General features: G+C 40.4%; 1 protein-coding gene across 2 annotated transcripts in view; it reads right to left on the bottom strand.

The window, feature by feature from the left end:
- The window catches only part of SH3BP5 (SH3 domain binding protein 5), a 74,116-nt gene that overhangs the window by 49,936 nt on the left and 4,767 nt on the right, over positions 1 to 19,413 (bottom strand). For both annotated transcript variants that reach the window (XM_019508829.1, XM_019508830.1), the window contains exon 3: positions 4,185 to 4,313. In XM_019508829.1, the coding sequence (XP_019364374.1) occupies positions 4,185 to 4,313 (129 nt within the window). The remainder of the gene's footprint in view (positions 1 to 4,184; positions 4,314 to 19,413) is intronic.

Here is a 19,413-nt window from a genome sequence, read left to right as displayed (position 1 = left end):
CCCCCCCCTTCCCCCCCCCCCCCCCGACATGTTGCTTGTGCCCTCTGCCCCCACAGACTTACCTGGAGGGAGCTGCTTTCCACCACACTGCCTGGCTGCCATGTGCATGTATGCACACACACATGCACATAGTGCCCTCCTTTAAAGGAGAAAATCCACATTTTTCATGGCAAACAGAAAACCTGGATCCCTGGTAATAATGTATGATGGACTGCAACAAATGGCAGTGGTGACCGACTACCAGGTGATATTTCCAAAAAACCCCTCTAAAAACAAAAAAAACCCAAACAAACCACATAAAACAGTAACAAAATGGAGGCTGCTATCATAGCCAGTTTCTCTTCTGAATACAGAAGACTGGAGAAAGAAAACTAAGCCCTTTTATGTGCTCAGCTTCCTAGGCAGTATTTCCCTCACCAAATGCATGCCTCATTAAAATATATATTTTAGTAATGAATATGATTGTAGGACATTGCACAAAAATATTTAGTACTCATCCCTTTCACATATGGTGAAGGTTTTATAGATCCTGAGAGCTTGCCAGTCTAAAGTGAATGCCTTGGCGATGAGTAGTTTCTGTCCCAGCTCTACTAAATGGACAGGGAGTAGAAGATAAAAGTCCTACCAACCCAGGAACCATCCTCACATTGTAGAAGAGTGTCTGGTCTCCAGCCAAGCTGATACTTCCCTGCCCTGGCATGAGAAGATGTTACAAACCTCTCACTTTGGACCTTTATTTGTTTCAAGTTCACAAAGTTTTCCAGCCAGTGCACTATTGCATAAAATAGAGTAAGAAAAAGGACAAGAAAAGCCTCAGTTCTCAAGCTGCCCTAAAGAATGTATTTACCTTCACCTATAAGCCTGGTACTTTCAAAGTTTGTACTTTAAAGCTTCATAACACTTTTAATTGGTCTCACCTTAACAGATGCAACACAAAATGTTTTGCTAGAAGAACCGTACTGGTGCATTACTGAAGCCAACCATCTTGGTATGACTCAACACAGTTGGCATCAAGACACCCAGCTTAAAGGAGGCAAGAATTCAACACTCTGAACCTGAGTTACTTGGGACAGCTTTGGCATTTCAGCTAATCTAACTGACAGTAAAAGCCAGATCTTCATTCCCATAAATTTGTAATTTAGACTTCTCCTTACTGAGCAATAAATAAATATGTTAGTGCTTATGTGGGTGGCACAGAGTAGTTTGGGAGATTTTTCTCTCTCTCCACACATACTTTAAAAAATAGTTTGGGAAACCACATTTTTAACCACATTATTTCAGTTGCAAAGGACCTTATGCTTGAAAGTTAAGAAAGAACTATACCAGTATTTGAGCAAAAAGAAAGCTGAAATAAAAACTTAAGTAGGATATTTCTATATTAAAAGGTAATTAGAAAAATATGAAATGGGAAGTGCAAAAGATAAGAATCATTTTGTCACTTCAACAGCCATGCAGTTTTGAGAATCAGTTAAAAAATACGACAGAAAGACAAGGCATGTTTTCTACCTAGTTTACACAGTAACTTTTCTTGTAAATCTTGTTATGTGAAGGCATGGGTGGATCTAGGATTTTGAAAAGGGGGGAGCAGATGGTTTGGTGCATCATCACATACAACACATTTTTCCCCAGGTAAAAAGAAACTAGAAGCTTTACTAATATGCTAGGGGGCTACACCTGTATTATTCAGTTTAAGATAGAAGCAAAAGCAAATATAACTTTATTGGCATGTGCATTAATTTGCTTATTATGCATTATGTATTAAAAACCACAACTAGGCAAAAATAATCAAAAGATGTTGTTTCATTAGTCCTGTAGTCATTAGAATTAAATGTACATCTCTCAGATTCATAAGGCAAAATCAAGCCTTCCTGACCACCTTGACAGTGCAATCCAATGCCTCATTGAAAGTTAATTCCATACCTGAGTTAATGTTTTTAGTTAGAGTTGAAAACAGTCTGCAGGGCTTTGAAATAGGAACTACATTACCAGGAGCTCCTAACAGACAGCAGAATTGTAGAAGAAAGAATAGTTTGATAAGGGGAACATTAAGACCATTAAAAAAAAAAGGAGAGAGGGTTGTTAATACCTGTGGAACAAAGAGTTTACAGGGAATCAGGTAGATTTCAATAAGCCATGGAGTCACGTGATCCCCTTCACTGCTGCCTGGATAGAAATACTGCTACCACTGGCAGGAAGTTTGTTTTAAACTTTGGCTGGATCAGAAATCAAAGGGGATGCAACTCCACCACTGCATCATCCTCTGTGTAAAATTCTATATATAGTGTGAACACTACTGTATTCTCCTTGACAGTAAATATTTTTATGTCTCAAGACCTGAGCCAACAATCATGAGAAATATCTTTTGCTTTGTAGCTGTACAGTTTTTAGCTCAACAGGACCTCACAATGATTTTTTTTCTGGTGATATTGTTTCTCTTGAGCAACAGCACACTAAGAGAGCTAGAAGTCCACCAAAAAGAGAGATGGTGTGTCCTACAGCTAAATAAAGCTGAATGGCATTAGAATCCAGATGACCAAGACATCTGGAATAAGGGATCTTTTTAATTTAAAACATTTTAAGTATTTTGAAATTTACAAATTATTTATTTTGGTGGAATTACAAAAACATGCTTCATGTATACATTAGTCACATGCTATTAAATGCAACAAATACAAAGTGCACATACACTCAAATGACTCTCAGATCTTGTTTTGTCACCACCAATCTCTTGTTCCCTGCTGCACTGCTGTTTTGTTAAGTCTTTTCTCTAGCATCATCTAAGCTTTTTGTGGCAGAGATCACATCTATATGGCAGCTACCACATTTTTAAGCACACAAGCATTCTGCTTATAAACACAACTCAAATTTTTGCCTCCCCCCATCTCCTAGCCTGACCACTAAGCCTACTAAACCCATCTTTACTATTCCAACCAAAAGCCTTGATGCCAAAGTCTCGCATTGGTAATTAACACAGATGTGCTATTTATTGTGCAATTGTCTATTTAATAAATTTGAATTTGTTGTTTGGTCCATCTCCTGTGCTTTATCCACCCTTGCCTTTTTCCCCTTGACAGAAAATATGGAGCACTTGCTACCTTCTTTTAAGAATGTATTTCATCTTCCCTTTGTATATTTTCTTCTTTCCTTGCATTCATTCTCTCTCTCCCCTTCTGCACTCCCAAAAATGTACCTGATCTTTTTATATTAAAAAGGAGTCTCCCCTATCATTCTCTTCGTCTCTCACTTCCACTCCCCATTAACAGGCATGGCCTTGAAATCAGAATCACGCCTGGCTCCTTTCCTTCTGAATCCTGACACTCTGCTCCCTATTTCATCCCCACCCACATTGAGAGCAACCAGAAGAGAACCATATGGGTTGGTCTCCTCTCCAATTACACAAACACACAAGCTGAAATTAGCACCTGGTCTGGTAGTCTGCCAAATCCTGTCCCCTGGCTTCTTCAAAGAGAAGTAGAAGCTTTGCACTCAGTCACTCACCCCCTGTATAGCCACTGCTCCCGCACCCCTCACCTGCCACAGACAAGTGGGTTTTACCTGACCCAAATGAAGTGAACAATATGTATTGAGGTACCTAACTTTAGACACCCAAGTTTTACAGTTGCAGGCAACATGAACCAAGTGATACTGCACCACAAGAACGAGGATTCACTGCCTACTTAAGAGTAATATATTTTAGGTTTCAGCAAGAAAAATCAGGACAGAGTTCTCTTGGTGACAGGGCAGCAGAAGCAGGATTGAACACATCCAAACCCCTTCAATTTTTGTAGCGCAGCCACTTAGCATTTAGCTCTCTTTTTAAAGACAAGAAACAGAAATCCAAGTTGTGTAATTGGTTTTGAAGCAATTACAGCTGCTGAGAGGGGGGAGCATGAGTGGGTCTTTAGTGTCTGAAAGGCCATCATTAGCAGAGGAGAATACAATATGCCTTTTAACTACTGATGTCTTGTGCCCTATGTTGTTGCTTTTGGACTGAAGCACATCCACAGCTGCCAGGGGTGGGGAGAATAGAGTTCATCATCAATTCATATTGCAAGCATGCAACTCCACCAAATGTCTATGCTTAGGACACTATTAATAGCAACATGTGAGGCACTCAATCCATATTTCACAATTAGTGTCATGCCTCTGTGCAATTACCAGTGTAAGCTTAAAAACTCTCTCACCTGCCTGGCTACTCTCCGGGCTTCCCAGTAAGGTTTAGAGTCTTCCACAGCTTTTCCAATCTTCTTTGCCAGTTCATCTAGTTTCACTGTAGCTTCTACCAGCACTGAGCGAAATTTCTGGCGGGCATCCTGCAAGAGATTAAAAAGACAGAGAAAATTGGAAGCTTTCCACAATTCAGTGTTTCCCCCAATCTCTTAATATCCACTTTAAAGATGTTGTTTAAGGTTAAACAGTGAACTTTGGACAGATGCTGTAATTAATACTAAGTTTGAGCTATTCAGTCATGGTAGCGTCCAGTATCCAGAACGGCATCCAGAAGCTAACGAGTTTGGACACCCTGCATGGAGCTCGCTTTAAAAAAGCAACTTTTGTGTCTGTAAGCCAAACATCCTGAAAAGGAATTTTTAACAGGGCCATCCTTTGGGAATCAACTACCTGGAGAGGTTGAGAACAGTATACCAAGTTCAGTGGAAGTTCAGTGACAAAATACCAAGCCTATCATATTAACCTCTAGTACTAATGGGTCATTCAGATTCCCACACTGTTCTAGAAATCTAGAAACGTGGGCTCAGACTTTTGTTTTTATGTGTCCACTGAAAAGGATATCTCCTAGTATTTATTCAGATAATTTGGATAGCTATATGTGTTTATTAAAGAACTATCCAACTGCCCATCAAGAATCACAGAGGGCGGGAGGGAGCGAGCGCTTCCCCTGGCCCCACTATCACTGCCAATGCCACAGCGCACCCAGTCCTCCCCCACAACCATCAGGCCCACTCAGGGATGAGAGAAGTGAGCTCGGAGCCAACGCTGGGGAGGGGGGTGGGACAGGAGTGGGCCCAGGCCTGAAGGGGAGGCGGGAAGGAGACCTGCTCCTTCCCTCCCCCAGCCGCAGCTGCATCAGACCAGGCCCGCTGTTCTCCCTCCCTCCCCACCCTGCCATGGGCCAGCTTTTCCCCCATCTCAGGCCCACTCCCCACCCCATGTTGGGCCTGGGGCTGCTCCCCCCCTGCATTACCTGCAGGGAGCAGAAGTGGGGAGTGAGGCCAATTCTGCTGGCTTTGCACCCCCTTTCCATCTGCTCTGTTGCGCCCCCCCTCTGTCCCATGTCCCCAGCATCATGGCAGCAGGCTGCCTTCTGTCAGAGAGTGAATAAAGTGTTACAGACCAACAGACAGACTTAGGCTTTTATAATATTAGAATTTAGAGCAGAATCCTGGTAACTTCTTGAGCACCTTCCTTTTGTATGTGGGAGTTAGCTCACAAGGCAACTAACATCTGAAAACCCAATCCCACATTATGCTGGAAACTTTCACCTGTTATTGACTTCAACAGGAACCAAAGCCACTCAGTTCTTTGCAGTTTCAGGCCCAAATGATATTTTCCCTATAAGGGCACTAATTCACAGTATGAATGAGAATTGAAAAGACCTGCTTTCCCAGCAAGAAAAGACTGGAAACATTCAATCTGGCTGTACTGTAGTTCAGATTAAATCCCCTTTTTTTTATTCTAACATTCATCTTTACAATAGCTGAGAAGAGCTTTCAATTCCACAGTTTTCTACAACAAAGGCCAATCTTTTCAGATCTATTTTCTATCAATTAGAGAAGATGGCTTCTTACCATTCAACTGTGATTATTTTATTTAAGGAAAACTCTTCCTGTCACTCACTGATGATTTATATGTTCTCTTTGTACCAAGCCAAGGTGATTAGAACCTCTCTCTTATCCCACTGGCAATTTTTCTTTTTAATAGAATGGGTCCAACTCCAAATTCAGCATCCAGAATAATTCCTAAACTAATAGCATTATTACAGAGTGACACACGTCATTGAAATTGGAATCTGACCCTATATGTAAAGGGACCAAGAGTGATGGTCACGTGGATTCATGACAAACTCTGCACTTCTAATTAGGGAAACAGATTCAGGCACACTGCTAGTAACATTTTGATTAACAGAGCAGCTGGCTGGGAGCAGTGCTCTAATTAGAGGTTGGAATTTTTTTCTTCGCCCTTTTTTGAAGCAATTGTTGAGATTTCTAGAACACAAAACTGTTTTTTTATTGCCAGCATTAAAAAACACTACACCCTAACATTCAAAAGTTGAGAGAGAGAGAGGAGAAAAAATATATATATATCATAATATTGGACCGATGAAGGAATGCATTCCAGTATATCCAATTTCCATTAGTATTTTAGATAACACTGATAATCAACCAGGATCAATAATATAGTTTTTGCCCCACGCTAACAGCTTTGGTCTCTTAAAACGTATTGTGGGGTATTCACATATTTTGTTACATAACAATAATTTACATGGATCATACAGGGGAAAAATGGATTTAACCAGAGCTGTTGGATGCAAGTGGCTACAAAGTGTTGGATATAAGGAGTTAACAGTTCCATTTGATTTTACAGATGAGCTGATCTAGCTGATCTCAACTAGAAGAGAGCTCATGTCAAACTGTACCCTGAGATAATAAATGTTCAAACATGTAGAAAAAAAGAAAACAAAACATATTTGGTGAGTCTATGAATCAGAAGAGTTAAACAAATTAAAATGCTTCTAATTAAACAAATGGATTGCATATAATTCCATGCTCAAAACGAGAGGTTCACAAGAACCTGAAATGAATTTTTTTAATGACAAAGATGAATTTAGTGCAATTTTTTTTTTTTTTTTAAAAGAGCAAAGCACGTTCAGTGAAAAAAAGAAAAAAATACACAACAGTTTTCTGCAAGGGCAAAATTGATAATTAAACCCTTATTTATAAGTAACAGCATCTGTTGAATTGTTCATTTTTGCCTTCCCCAGATTTTTAGGAATGGAGGAGGGGTGTGAAGGAAAAAAAGTGAGACATTTTTAATGTCCATGAAGAGACCTAAATAAGCAACTAAGCCAACCATAATTCCAGAAAATACACACCTGGAAGGAAAAGACCTGTCAGTGGCAACTTCTTACAATTACTAGCTAATTTAAGTAATTGAGGTGGTTAGTTGTGTTAGTCTGAAGTCAAGCAGAAGCAACTGGCAGGGTGAGTGGCACCTCAGAGTAACTGGTTCAGGTAGGCATGAGAGTTTTCATATGCAACAATCTACTTTGACAAGTGCTGTGAACGGACTTCCAATTCATAGGTCCATAGTTGGTAGGGTCAGAAGGCACCTGAGCAGATCATCAAGTCCGACCCCCTGCCCTGGGCAGGAAGGAATACTGGGCTCATATGACCCCTGGTAAGTTTAAGCTCATATGACCCCAGCTAGGTAATTATCAAGCCTCCTTTTAAAGATCCCTAAGGTAGACAGCCAGCACCACTTCCCTTGATGTAGTATAGCGATACCTATGAAGCTCATGCCTCTTTGAACCTGTCAGTCTCCAAGGTACCACCTTCTCTACTTTCTGCCTAGTCCGCGTCTTGAAACCTTTCCCAAATTTATTCATGTTCTGATGATATACTTCTGTCCCACAAGAAAGGGAAGTGATTGGTCTCCAGGTGGAATAAAACAGAACATGGAATAAAACAGAACTCCCATTGGACGTAAAAGTGGCAAGAACCCACAGATACTCAGTGAAGCATATCCTAGTTACTGCACTATAACTTAAATCCTAATTGGCACCTTAGGCATGTAGTTTGCCAGCATTTAAACAAGCGCTTAAACTTTACTCATGGGAGTAGTCTCACTCCCGTCAACAAGTAATTACACAAATTACTAGGACTGAGGTCTTAACGGAGAGGGGAGAAGAGGGGAAATTATGACTCCCCACATCTTTTCTAAAATAATTGCCTACTTTCTTACTGTCCAAACTTTTAAAAGCCGTTATCATCAGACACCTCATTTTTAAAACCATCCTCAAGTTACTTCTTAATAGTAAAAGGAGATCCTAATTATGCACATTTAGTTTTCTTCTGAATACTAGGATAAACTGACACTCCTCTTTTTGTACTTCAATCACTAACCAAGGGTCTTAACCATTTTCATCACACAGATGCACTGAGTTAGATCATACCAAAGTAATGGCAATACAGACAAATATCCAAGGAGGCACCCATATCTCCCAGAGAAGCTACCACCATCCTTTTCCTCTCCACTTGTTCTGCCTACTCTGGTGGATCGAATCATTCATACTGAACATCTTAGATAACAAACTCTAGCCTTTTTGTTCCTGTAGCTGTCTGCATCTGAGCTGAAGAGCCTAATTAATGTAAAATGAGTCCACTCCCTTTGGCAGCTTCTGCACCCAGGCACTATGACACTTCTCCCATGACTACAGGAACAGAGCTGGCCCATACAGTGACAGACTCACATTCTGCAGAAGTGCCATCTCCTGCTGTCAAAACTGAAGACAGCACAGATGAGCACTGTGCAAATATACTGGAAGGACCAACTGAACTACTGCAGCTGCAGGATCCACACCTCCCACCTATTTTAGCTCTGCAATAAGTTAAACAGAAGCAAAAACAGATGCAACCCAAAAAAAGGATGTAGAAGGTTTGCTCTATATATAGTAGGTGTGCTCAGATCTGTAGGGTGTCAGGACAGTCCTGTAGCAAAGGCACTGGCCACCAACTAATATACTCACTTGCTTGTTGTCACAGCTTCCTGGTGTGAACCTGAGCAAGTCACTTAACCTCTTTGTGCCTTGGTTCCACATTGGTTCATTAAAATTCAAAGTACTGACATATCTCACAGGAGCATTGCAAAGACAGATTTATGAAAGATCATGAGGCATTTGAATACTATAGTGAATGGGCCATAAATCTTAGGCCATTAACTTAGTAAACTTACTAAGTAGTGCCCTCACACACTGTATTGTACCCAGAGAGCTGCCTCCTAACCTGGAAGGAGTGGAACTGTGTCCATACAGCACAAGGGAACTAATCAGTCACACCATTCAGCAGTGCTAAAACCACTTGTAATGCCTTTACAGTACAGCTCCCCTACTTCCAGTTAGGAGCCAGCACAAATGGGACCGTGTGGCATACTTGGGGGTGCTGCTGCCAGGCACAGTGAGGTTACTATATAAAAAGAGCCTTGGAAAGATGTCTGACAGGCTTGCTATGTGTACCAGAAAAAAAAAACTCTTCCTCACCAATATCCCCGAATTATCCCAATCTCACAACTATGATTCACTATCCTGTGAGTAGTTGTGTTTTGTATTTACTTTGTCCAGTGCTATGATACAGCTACTGCTTTGTTTATACCCTGTATCTAATGTCCTAAATATGTGTTTGCTGGAGAATAGAAGGGAGACAAACTCTGTAATACTGCACTACAGGGGCTTAGCAACAATAGTACATCTGAGCTCTGTAAACTGGATAAAATCAAATATTTGGAGGATTAAGGATTCAGTCCCCTTTAATACTGCCTTTCAGTTCCTGCTTTTTAAGTATATATATGTATAAGTAAGTGATTTCCCACCATTAAATGTAGCCAGTTACACTAGAAAGTGAGTAGTTTTAGGTACTATCTGGGCCTGAGTCACCCTGACCATTTTTGTGGTTTAAAAATACCGTTAACATATTTTTTCCTCTCCGGTGCCAGAGTGAAAGTCCCATGTACAGAGTGAACTATAATGGGAAAAAACCATGAAACTGACTATGCAAAATGCTGTCAAATGCACAAAGCAAACAATAGTCTTCTTACGTGTTAACATGTAAAAAAATGCATCACTTGGAGAACATGAGAAGAGCTCTGCCACCCAAAGCAGATAAAAACTGAAGAGGGGTCAGTATCAGGAAAAAAAAGAAGACCAGGTTGGTTGTGAAACAAGATTAAAGAGCAGAGACAAGTGTATGGAGGGGACAGCATGACAAAAAGGGAAGTTTTGGTTCTCTAGTCAGGATGTGTGATGCAGGGACTTGAACTTGTAGGTCCCAGGTTACAATGAAGAGAAGAGGGCATTATATATCTTTTGTTTGCTTCTGGACATTCCTGGTTGCCAGATTGTGGCTGGAAAGAAATTTTTCCCCTCCTGCTGCAACAGGTATTAGGGGCTTTTCCCCCACATCTTCCTTACACGCATTGTGTGTTTACTGCAGCCAAAGCTGGGGATTTTGACTGGGCTGGGCCAATGCTCCAGCTGGGACTTCAAAAACTCTGAGGTTTCTGGTTAATGGGTCTTGTTCTGCTGCTCAGGAACAAGACTGATCACCACACTTGTTTTCAGGAAGGAATTTTATCCCATGGACAAACCAGCATGAACTGGAAATGGGTTTTGCCTTCCTCTAGTTGGGATCATGGACCATTTCCTTTAGATTGTTAAAATAAATGAAACCAGTGGTTTTCAAACTTTTTTCATTTGCATACCCCTAAAAAAACTTCAAATGGAGGTGCTGGACTCCTTTGAATTTTAAGTGTAGGTATTCACATACTTTTGATTGACCATAGTCATCTTTTTTCAGACCCCTTGGACAGTCTGCAGACCCCCAGAAATCTCTGGACCACCAGTTTGAAAACCACTGTTTTAAACAAATTACTTCCTGACTTTGCAGTGGCAAGACATTGGAAATATCCTTGTCTCCCTGCTCTACCTGTGGCAAGTTAAGACTGTTTTTCAGTGTTTACAGCCATCGTGCCTGTAGTTATGCCACAGTATTGTTTATGCTGTTTTAAAACATTATACCAACACTCATGTATGATGGTTTAGATAGGGATGATCTAGCCTACAGCACTGGACTAGATCAGTGGGAGCCAGGAACAGATCCAGGGGGCACGCAGTGGTGCGGTTGCACCCCCTTCAATTCCTGGTCCAGCCAAAGTTTAACAAACTGTTGGCCAGCAGCAGCAGCATTTCTATTTAGGCAGCAGCGAAGGGGGTCACACAACTTCATGGCTCATTACAATCTACCTGATTCCCCGTAAACTCTTTGTTCCACACGTGTTAACAACCCTCTCTCCTTTTTTAATGGTCTCAATGTTCCACTAGACAAACGACCCCTTCTTCTGCAATTCTGCTGTCTGTTAGCAGCTGCTAGTAACATAGCTCCTATATCACAGCCCTGCAGACTGTTTTGAAGTCTAGCTAAAACATTGACTCAAGTATGGAACAAACTTTCAGCCAGGTATTGGATGCACTGGCAAGGTGTTCAGGTAGGCTTGATCTTGTTTTATGAATGAGAGATGTATATTTAATTCTAATGACTACAGGATAAATGAAAGAATCTCTTTTGATTATTTTGGCCTAGTTTGTTGTGTTCTTTAATACATAACGTATGTTATAGCAAATTAATGTACTCCAAATCCAATAAAGTTATATTTGTTTTTGCTTTGATCTTAAACTGAATAACATAGTTTCTATTAGTAAAGGTGTATTCAGCATATTAGTAAAGCTTCTAGTGTCTTTTTACCAGGAAAAAGTGTGCAGTATTATATATGATGATGCACCAAAACTTCTTCAAAATCCATGGTGGGAGGGCCAATATTTTTGGTAAGTGTGCCACAAATTACTCCTACACCCTTCCCTGAATGCCCCTTCCCCTGACTGATCTGCTGCTCTGCTTTCTAGTTCTTTTCCTGTGCCCCCTGCCTCATCTCCTGCTTCGCTTTTTGCCCAATCCGCCATTGTGTTATCTGTCCCTGGGGAGTCAGCTCTGTGCCATATACAGAGGCTGCCCATGCCCCTTCTAGTACACATGCTACAGACTGGCCACCCCTCAACTAGATGATCTCCAGGTCCCGTCCAGCCCTACATTTCTATGATTCTAACAGCAAGTAAAAGACATTCCAAATAGGAGTGTAATGTTTAAAACTGATAACTTCTAATACTTCAAATTCTTTCTCCCTATTTTTCCAAACAAAAACAGACATACAGAAAGCAGCTCTACAAAATGTAGTTCCTATCACCTGGACAAGTGTTAGCACCTCAAATGCAATTAGAGGAAGATCCTGTTAGCACACAGTGGGCCAGAAAAAGGCTGAAGCTGGCAGGGGTAACACCTGCACATACCAAATGAAAACAACTGTAATTTACTCTTTGGCAGAGTATTTCTGTGGGTTGGATTATTTATTCTCCTAGCAATTTCCTACTTGGGATGCCTTAGTTCTCTCCTCATCCATCCCCTGCCCAAAAGGCAGATTCCAAAACTGTAGTTTTAGGGAGCCAGCCAGTTTTGTACCCAACACATGCTTATGTTGTAATAACCATTTATGAAAAGCAGATTGTTTCCAATAGCTTACTTTTGAGCAGCATTCTGCTATTGAAATACAAAGGACCATATTCAACAATAGACCATTCATACAAAAGCATTCTGTGTTTCTCTTCCGAACTCGGAAAGAAATAAAACACCATTTTGCAATTATGTAGCACCTGTCAAAGGATCACGTATGCTTGTTTTTCCCTTTCTGACACAAATGCCATCAAGTGAAGCTTAGAGAGAGATTCTGAAAGAAAGGAAAACCTCTGCTCCCACCTTCACAAAAAGTGAATTTTCAAATGGAACACTCTGAAAAGCAGACCTTAAAATCCATGGTTTTGTAGAATTTAGCATGAAACAGCTAATGGAAGAAGGGGAAGCAAATCAATTCACTTCTGGGTTGCTCAGTTTCATCTGGACTTCCTATTTTACAGCCTTATGGGCCATATACTACAAGATATGTTCCCATTAGAAGAGTATAAGTTTCCAAGAGCCATGAGAAGCATTCATTCAGTTTTCCCCTGCTACAGATACATAAAAATTGCTATCATGTTCAAGATCATAGCTGTAGAGTTAGGCAGCTATTTGAAGGTGCCCGTGAGTTTCACATGTACCCACTCTACATGTGCACCCGGCGTTTGTGCATATATGCAAATATTCTTAACTTTAAAATCTGGTTCAGAGTGGGAAGGGGACACCCTTGTTGTCTGCATTTGTATTTGATTAGATCAGTTAGAATGTATGGATCCAGCAGGGACTTAGAAAAGAAAACGCCAGAGATTTGGAGAAATATTCCATTTAACTTCATAGAAAGTCACCCGAAAACCCCTTGTCTTGCCACCCAAAAATAGGTGCTTGGGAATCACAACTACTATATCATTCAATGAATAAGATTAGCAGTGGTCCCTGCCTATAATAAGATCTTAGTTCTGAAAAAAAAAAAAGAAAGAAAGGATAAGAATAAAACACTTCTTTGATTAATTGCCTGTGCTAGTGACACATTTCTGCTTCAAGAACAAGTCAGCCTGAAATACTCTCTCTCACTTGGGCAATGGTTCTTTCCCAAGCCAGACTGAAGAAAGAAGGCACTCCTTTCTTATACACGGTCAGAAACGTGTTGCTGAAGTGCAGATGTCTAGCCACCATCTTCACTGCAAACGTGGATTATCAAGAACAAGCTGGAATAGGTGGCTGAAGATGAAACTACGTTATCTACAGTTCCAAGCAAACTGTCAGCACATGCACAACCAAATAATCATCCTCGTTTTCATCTATTGCATAACTAAAGACAGATAAACTTTTCCCAAATCCTAGTCACAGAGAGCCATGAGTCTCTGCTTCATGCTTACAAGGAGACAGCTGACGGTACCAGGGACTCAAGTTATACCTGCTGAGTTCCCACCCTGGTGCTACTGCTTAAATCCTTGGAAAATGCTGCAGATGACTACTGATAAGAATGCTACTGTCCCTAGAGTCACAAGCTCTTACAGTATTATTGTATATGCTCTGCATATTAATGAGCCTGCCACAGCTGACAAGGCATTTTTCTAAAATGTGGAGGATTGGGGTGGCTGATTCTGGTCTAAAATCTTGTATAGGTCCCTCTTGAAGAAGTCCAACGTTCCCTACAAAAAGCTGTATATACATTTTCTCTCCCCGTGTATAAAAAAAGTTACTGGCAAAAGGTTCCCCCATGCACACACACACAATTCAAGGCACAAAATCTAGCGCTCTAGCTTTTCATCTCTGGAGAGGAGTTCAAGTGCTGACAGACTTCATAAATGAAAGCAAATTTCATGATGTGCACCCTAGTTCTTCAGTTGTGCACAGTACAAGCCAACATACTGTACATTTCAGGATGACTAGCAGTCTCTCTTTGAGAAGCCCAGGTCTAAAAATAGCAAGGAGTCTTGTAGGTCAAAATTAGAGGACACTGGTAAACTTGCATAAAGGAGCCTGTTATTTTACTGGCTTGTAACATGCATGGGGGAAAGCAGTGCTATTAATCTCTCCTTTTCATGGACCATTAATTCCCCCACAAAATTTAAGAGACACTGACAGGATTATTTTTGGTATGGCTGTAGCCTTTACTACAAGCACAAGCAACAATAAAAACTGTTGGGATTGTAGGGTTATTTTATTTATGCTGTACTGCTCATGTAGCATTGGTATTATCATGAGTCAGTTATAGTAGACATGTATGTTTAAAATGGTGTCCTTGACATGCTTCCTAGTATTAACATATTCATTACAGTCATTTCTGGGGACAGAAGGAAACTAATTCCAAACACCAGGAAACAAGTCAAAACAATAAAGAGAGCATTGACATGTGTTCATTCAACACAGACTTCTGTCTCTGCTTTAAGATGCTTACAAGAGTTTCCCCCATCTTTTTGCAGATGTTTCAAACGAACAGAAATAGTAGAAAAGCCAAGCATTAAAGACCTTTATGGTCATCCTTAACCCTATATCAGTAATACTTAGTATTCCATTTGGTACCAGATGAGTTATAGATTTTAAATCAAAGAGTAATCAAAGACTCATTAACAGGCAATACATTAGTGCAGCACATAGCTATCAGCAGCCTGGTGGCCTCAATAAGACTCCAGAAGCCCTGATGAATGCACTACAAATGTCATTAGGTCAAGATATTTCTCTTGGGTTTAAATGAGGTAGGTTGAAAGAGCAACTGGTACAATTATTCATAAAATTATTCACAACCTAGCAGAATGGATGAGAACATACCCACCCACCCACATGAGACTTATAAATCCATACCATCACATGCTTGTTTGGATAAATATTTATTTCAGTGGAGTCCAGAAAAAAAGCCTAAATAATGTTCAACTGCCAAAATAGACCAGATGCTTTAATTGCCACTATGAAAAGCATGTATACCATTGTCTCCTACATCAGAAATCATCCACATCACTATCATGGCTAAGCACCTCAGAGCAGGACTGGCTCAACCCCCAGCCAGCAGAACCATGTCATCCAGCCCACAGGGATTCCTGTGGTCCAAAAACTTGGTGGCAGTGGAGTAGTGGCAGCTAATTGCCATTCCCCTGCTGCCAAATTTCCAGACCCATGGAGAGCTTCAATGACATGGCCCTGCATCCTGAACTGGTCACACAGGGCCAACAGGGGTATGCAGGGCTGGGCTAAAGTGGTGCAGGACCCGATTCCAGTGCATGGGGCCAGGCAGAGGTGGTACAGGGTCCAAGCCAGTCCATGGAGCAGCTCCATGCTATGCTTCTGGTCCATGAGGCCAAAGTTTTGAGCACCACTGCTTTGGACCAAGTTAACCCTCTGAGTTAAAACAGCTTTTCCCAACCAGTGTGCTGTGGCACAAAAGCATACCGTCAGAAACGAACAGGTGTGCCACAGAATTTTGCCATGGCAATGAGCTACAGTAGGTATGAGGATGGGGGGATGCCTTAACAGGTGTGCCACAGAAAATTTTTATTAATGTAAGTGTGCCTTGGGCTGGAAAAGGTTGGGAAACACTGAGTTAGAGAACACTACTATTTCCATTTTATAGGTGTGGAATTGAGGCAAAGAAGTTAATGACTGATTTTTGGAGCTAGTTCTTACCTATAACCTCCTTTACAGTCATCAGGGACTGTAGTTGGTCAGTGCTCCTGAGCAAGTCACTTATAGTCTGACTTCTTAAAACACAACCAGTTACAAAACCCAATCTCATACGACCCCAGCCTGACCCTCACCCCTCAAATCCATTCTTCATGTTTATGAAGAGGATATTAAATTACACAACAAAACATTTCTACTGAGGTTCCTAAAAGAAAGGATACTCCACTAAAACTCTCAAATGGCCTTTGCAGATTATTTTGTGAGTGTTTAAACACAGTGAATGTTGTTAGTGACACCACTTAAAAGATTAATTTCACCACATGTCAAGTGACCTTCTAGTGTTGACTCAACTAATAAAAAATACGCTACACTCCAAAATTAGGTGCTTCCAGTAAGGACAAGATTTGTTCGTCTGTCTGTCAGTGTCAGGAGGACTCTGCACAGAATACAGATCCACCTGCATGGATCCAAAAGTGAGATCTGGACTTAAATATACAAAAGGAAATAGTCTAACTATTGGACGAAAAAGGAGACTAGGGAAATTGTAGACCCACTGCTCAACAGCGCGGATGAACTATTATCAGAAGACATAAAGAAGGCAGAGTTGCTCAATGACTACTTTGCTTCAGTCTTCACAATGACAACAACAATGAACTGTGACCCGACAGCTAACAATATTAATATAAACAAAGAAGGGGAAGAGCTGTTGATTGTGGTAACAGCACATCAGAGAGCTTTTGAGAAATTAAATTGAGTTTATGTTGTCAAAGCCTGACAAAATATCTCCCTGGGTACAGAAATAAATCTTGGAGCCACTAGCAATAATATCTGCAGCCATAGATGACAGACAAGTTCTCAGAAGACTGGAGAGAAGCTAACAGTGTCTAGCCTTAAAAAAGAAGAAAATGGAAGACCTGGAGAATTACAGATGGGATTAGCCTGACTTAAATATGCTAAAGTAACTTTTCAGAAGTTATAAAACAATCAATTTCTGAACCACAGGAGAAGAAAGGGGTGATCACTAGCAGTCATCATAAACTCATTAGGAACAAAGCATGCTAAACTAAGTTGATAACCTTCTCTGACAGAGTAACTAGTTTGGTGGATTAAAGAAAGAAGTGGGCATAATATTACCTGAATTTCAGAAAGACTTTTAACATAGTTCCACAATACATTCTTATAAGTAAACTGAAGAAGGGTGGGCTAGGGAGAATTACTGTATGGTGAATACATATTGCTTGAATTAACTGCAAGCAAAGAATAACTATAAAAGGATCAATGTTAAAATAACATGATGTCTCAATTCAGGTACCACAGGGGGTTCTTCTGGGCCCAACCGCCATGTACTTTTTTATTGCTGAGCTGGATGCTGAAACAGAGAGATTACTGATTACGTTTGCAGAGAATATAAAACTGAGAGGGCTTGCAAATACTTGGGAGGACAGAAAAAGAAATCTAAATGATCCTACTATATTGGAGAATTGGTCCAGAAAACAACAAAACTGAAATTCAACACAGAAAATCACAAGGAGCTAATAGGGAAGCAAAACCAAAAGCACAAATACAGACTCAGGAATAACTAGCTAAGCACTGCCGAGAAAGATCTAGAGCTCATGGTATATCGCCAATTCAATGCAAGTCAGTAGTGGGATGCAAGAGATAGAGCAAGAAAGATACCAACTGCAGGCTGCATTCACAGCACTGCCGTATACAAGACATAGGAAGTGACAGTGCCACTACTCAGTGCTGGTGAGGTCTCAGTTAAATCACTGCATACAGTGCTGGCCTCCACATTTTAAGGATATAAGGAAACTGGAGAGGAAGTGGAAGTGGGTAACAAAAACAAAATAAAGGGATTAGAAGGCAGGCTTTATTAGATGCGTTTACTCTGGAAAAAATTAGATTAAGAGAGACAACGGAAGTCTTAAAATATTTGAAAGGCTGCCATGAATAAGAGGGAGAACAACTTCTCTCTCTTGCCAGAGTGGGCAGGGCACAAGCCAATGGGTTTAAACTGCAACAATAGAGATTTGGATTAAATCTCAAAGGGGAAAAAAATCTTCCTAACTGTAAGAACCATAAAACAAAGAAAAAAGTTGCCCAAGGAAGTTGTAGAATCCCTTTCATCAGAGGTTTTCAAGAAGAGGCTGAACAGATATCTGTCTTAAATGGTTTGGGAATAACACATCCTATATCTATGCAAGGTGTTAGACTAAATGACCCTAGAGATCTCTTCCAATCCTATTATTCTATGGAGAAAACATGAAATATCAGTTCATAAGGACAGAGAGAAAGACTCAAGCCATTTCTGTTACGAATGCTATTCAGGTATAGGGTTTTACAGAGCCAGAAAACCCTAATGTGGATGCATCCTGTATCAGCAAAACTATACTTGATATACTTACAGCTCATTTTGACCTCATGCAAAATATCCCAGGTAAAAGGAGGGTTTATCCAGCAAAACTCCATCCACAGTAGGAGCTTTTGCTGGCACAAATATATTGGTCAGAGATATGAAGAGCTGCCAGCCCTGACCAACATGCGGCTTTTTTAAAACCTTTAAACATTCAACGTATTTTGCTGAAGGAAAAGCAGCAACCCTTTCTACAGACACAAACTAACACTCCAAAACTCCACTAAGGCTAGGTACAGACATTCAAAAAGTCCAAAGCAGAATCGATGCAAGTTCCTCAGCTTTCTTTAAATGGCATAGTTTAGATCAGTAACAAATCGAACACAAATATGCCCTGCAATGCAGTGGCAAATCTTAGACCATGTTCTGCCATTTTAAAACCACAGTGTGCACACCAAACTTCTGGTCTCATATGGGTATAGACACATTTCCAATCACTTATCCTGGTAAAAGTATAAAACCTGTACCTGGCTTAAGTTCTGCTACGATGAAAAAGTCTGTGTTTGCTGCAACTAAAGTCATTAGGAATACAGCTTGAAAATGTGAAAAAAAATGAGTGGTGGACTAGAATAAATATGAACACATTGTTAAAGCAGAAACTTCTTGTCATCTTTCTCTTAATTAAACAACTGGTGAGATCATAACTACAACTGCAGCAAACTGTTTAATCACAAATTAAGCAGCAGCAGCAGCAGCTATCAGTGTGATAACCTACCCACCCATTCAAAAGACAGCAAAAACAAGAATTCCACATGCAGTTTAGTCAAATGTAGTGCTTTCTCTCGGTCTTACCCCATTTTGAAGGGTTCCTTAAGCAAAATGACCTCAAATTGTTCTCATCCAGGATTTACAACTACCAAATTACTTAGTAGATTTCTCTCTTTTTTAAAAAAAAAATTCTACCACATCTTGTTCTTTTAGATAATTTTAAATAAAAAATATCAGTGGGCATAAAATCTATCAATAGGAACTTGCACTTGCAATTCAACTGCCATAGTCCTTAAAATTTAAGTAAATCAATGGCAGACAAGGTTATTTGGGTACATGTGAAATCTTTTATTAGACCAACTAAACAGTTGGAAAAATTGTTCT

The sequence above is a fragment of the Gavialis gangeticus genome, unplaced genomic scaffold (genome assembly GCF_001723915.1).
Source record: "Gavialis gangeticus isolate Ggan-Ray unplaced genomic scaffold, GavGan_comp1, whole genome shotgun sequence".
In the NCBI taxonomy this organism is placed as follows: domain Eukaryota; kingdom Metazoa; phylum Chordata; order Crocodylia; family Gavialidae; genus Gavialis; species Gavialis gangeticus.
The sequence above is the reverse complement of the archived record's forward strand: the minus strand, read 5'-3'. Positions and strand labels throughout refer to the sequence as shown.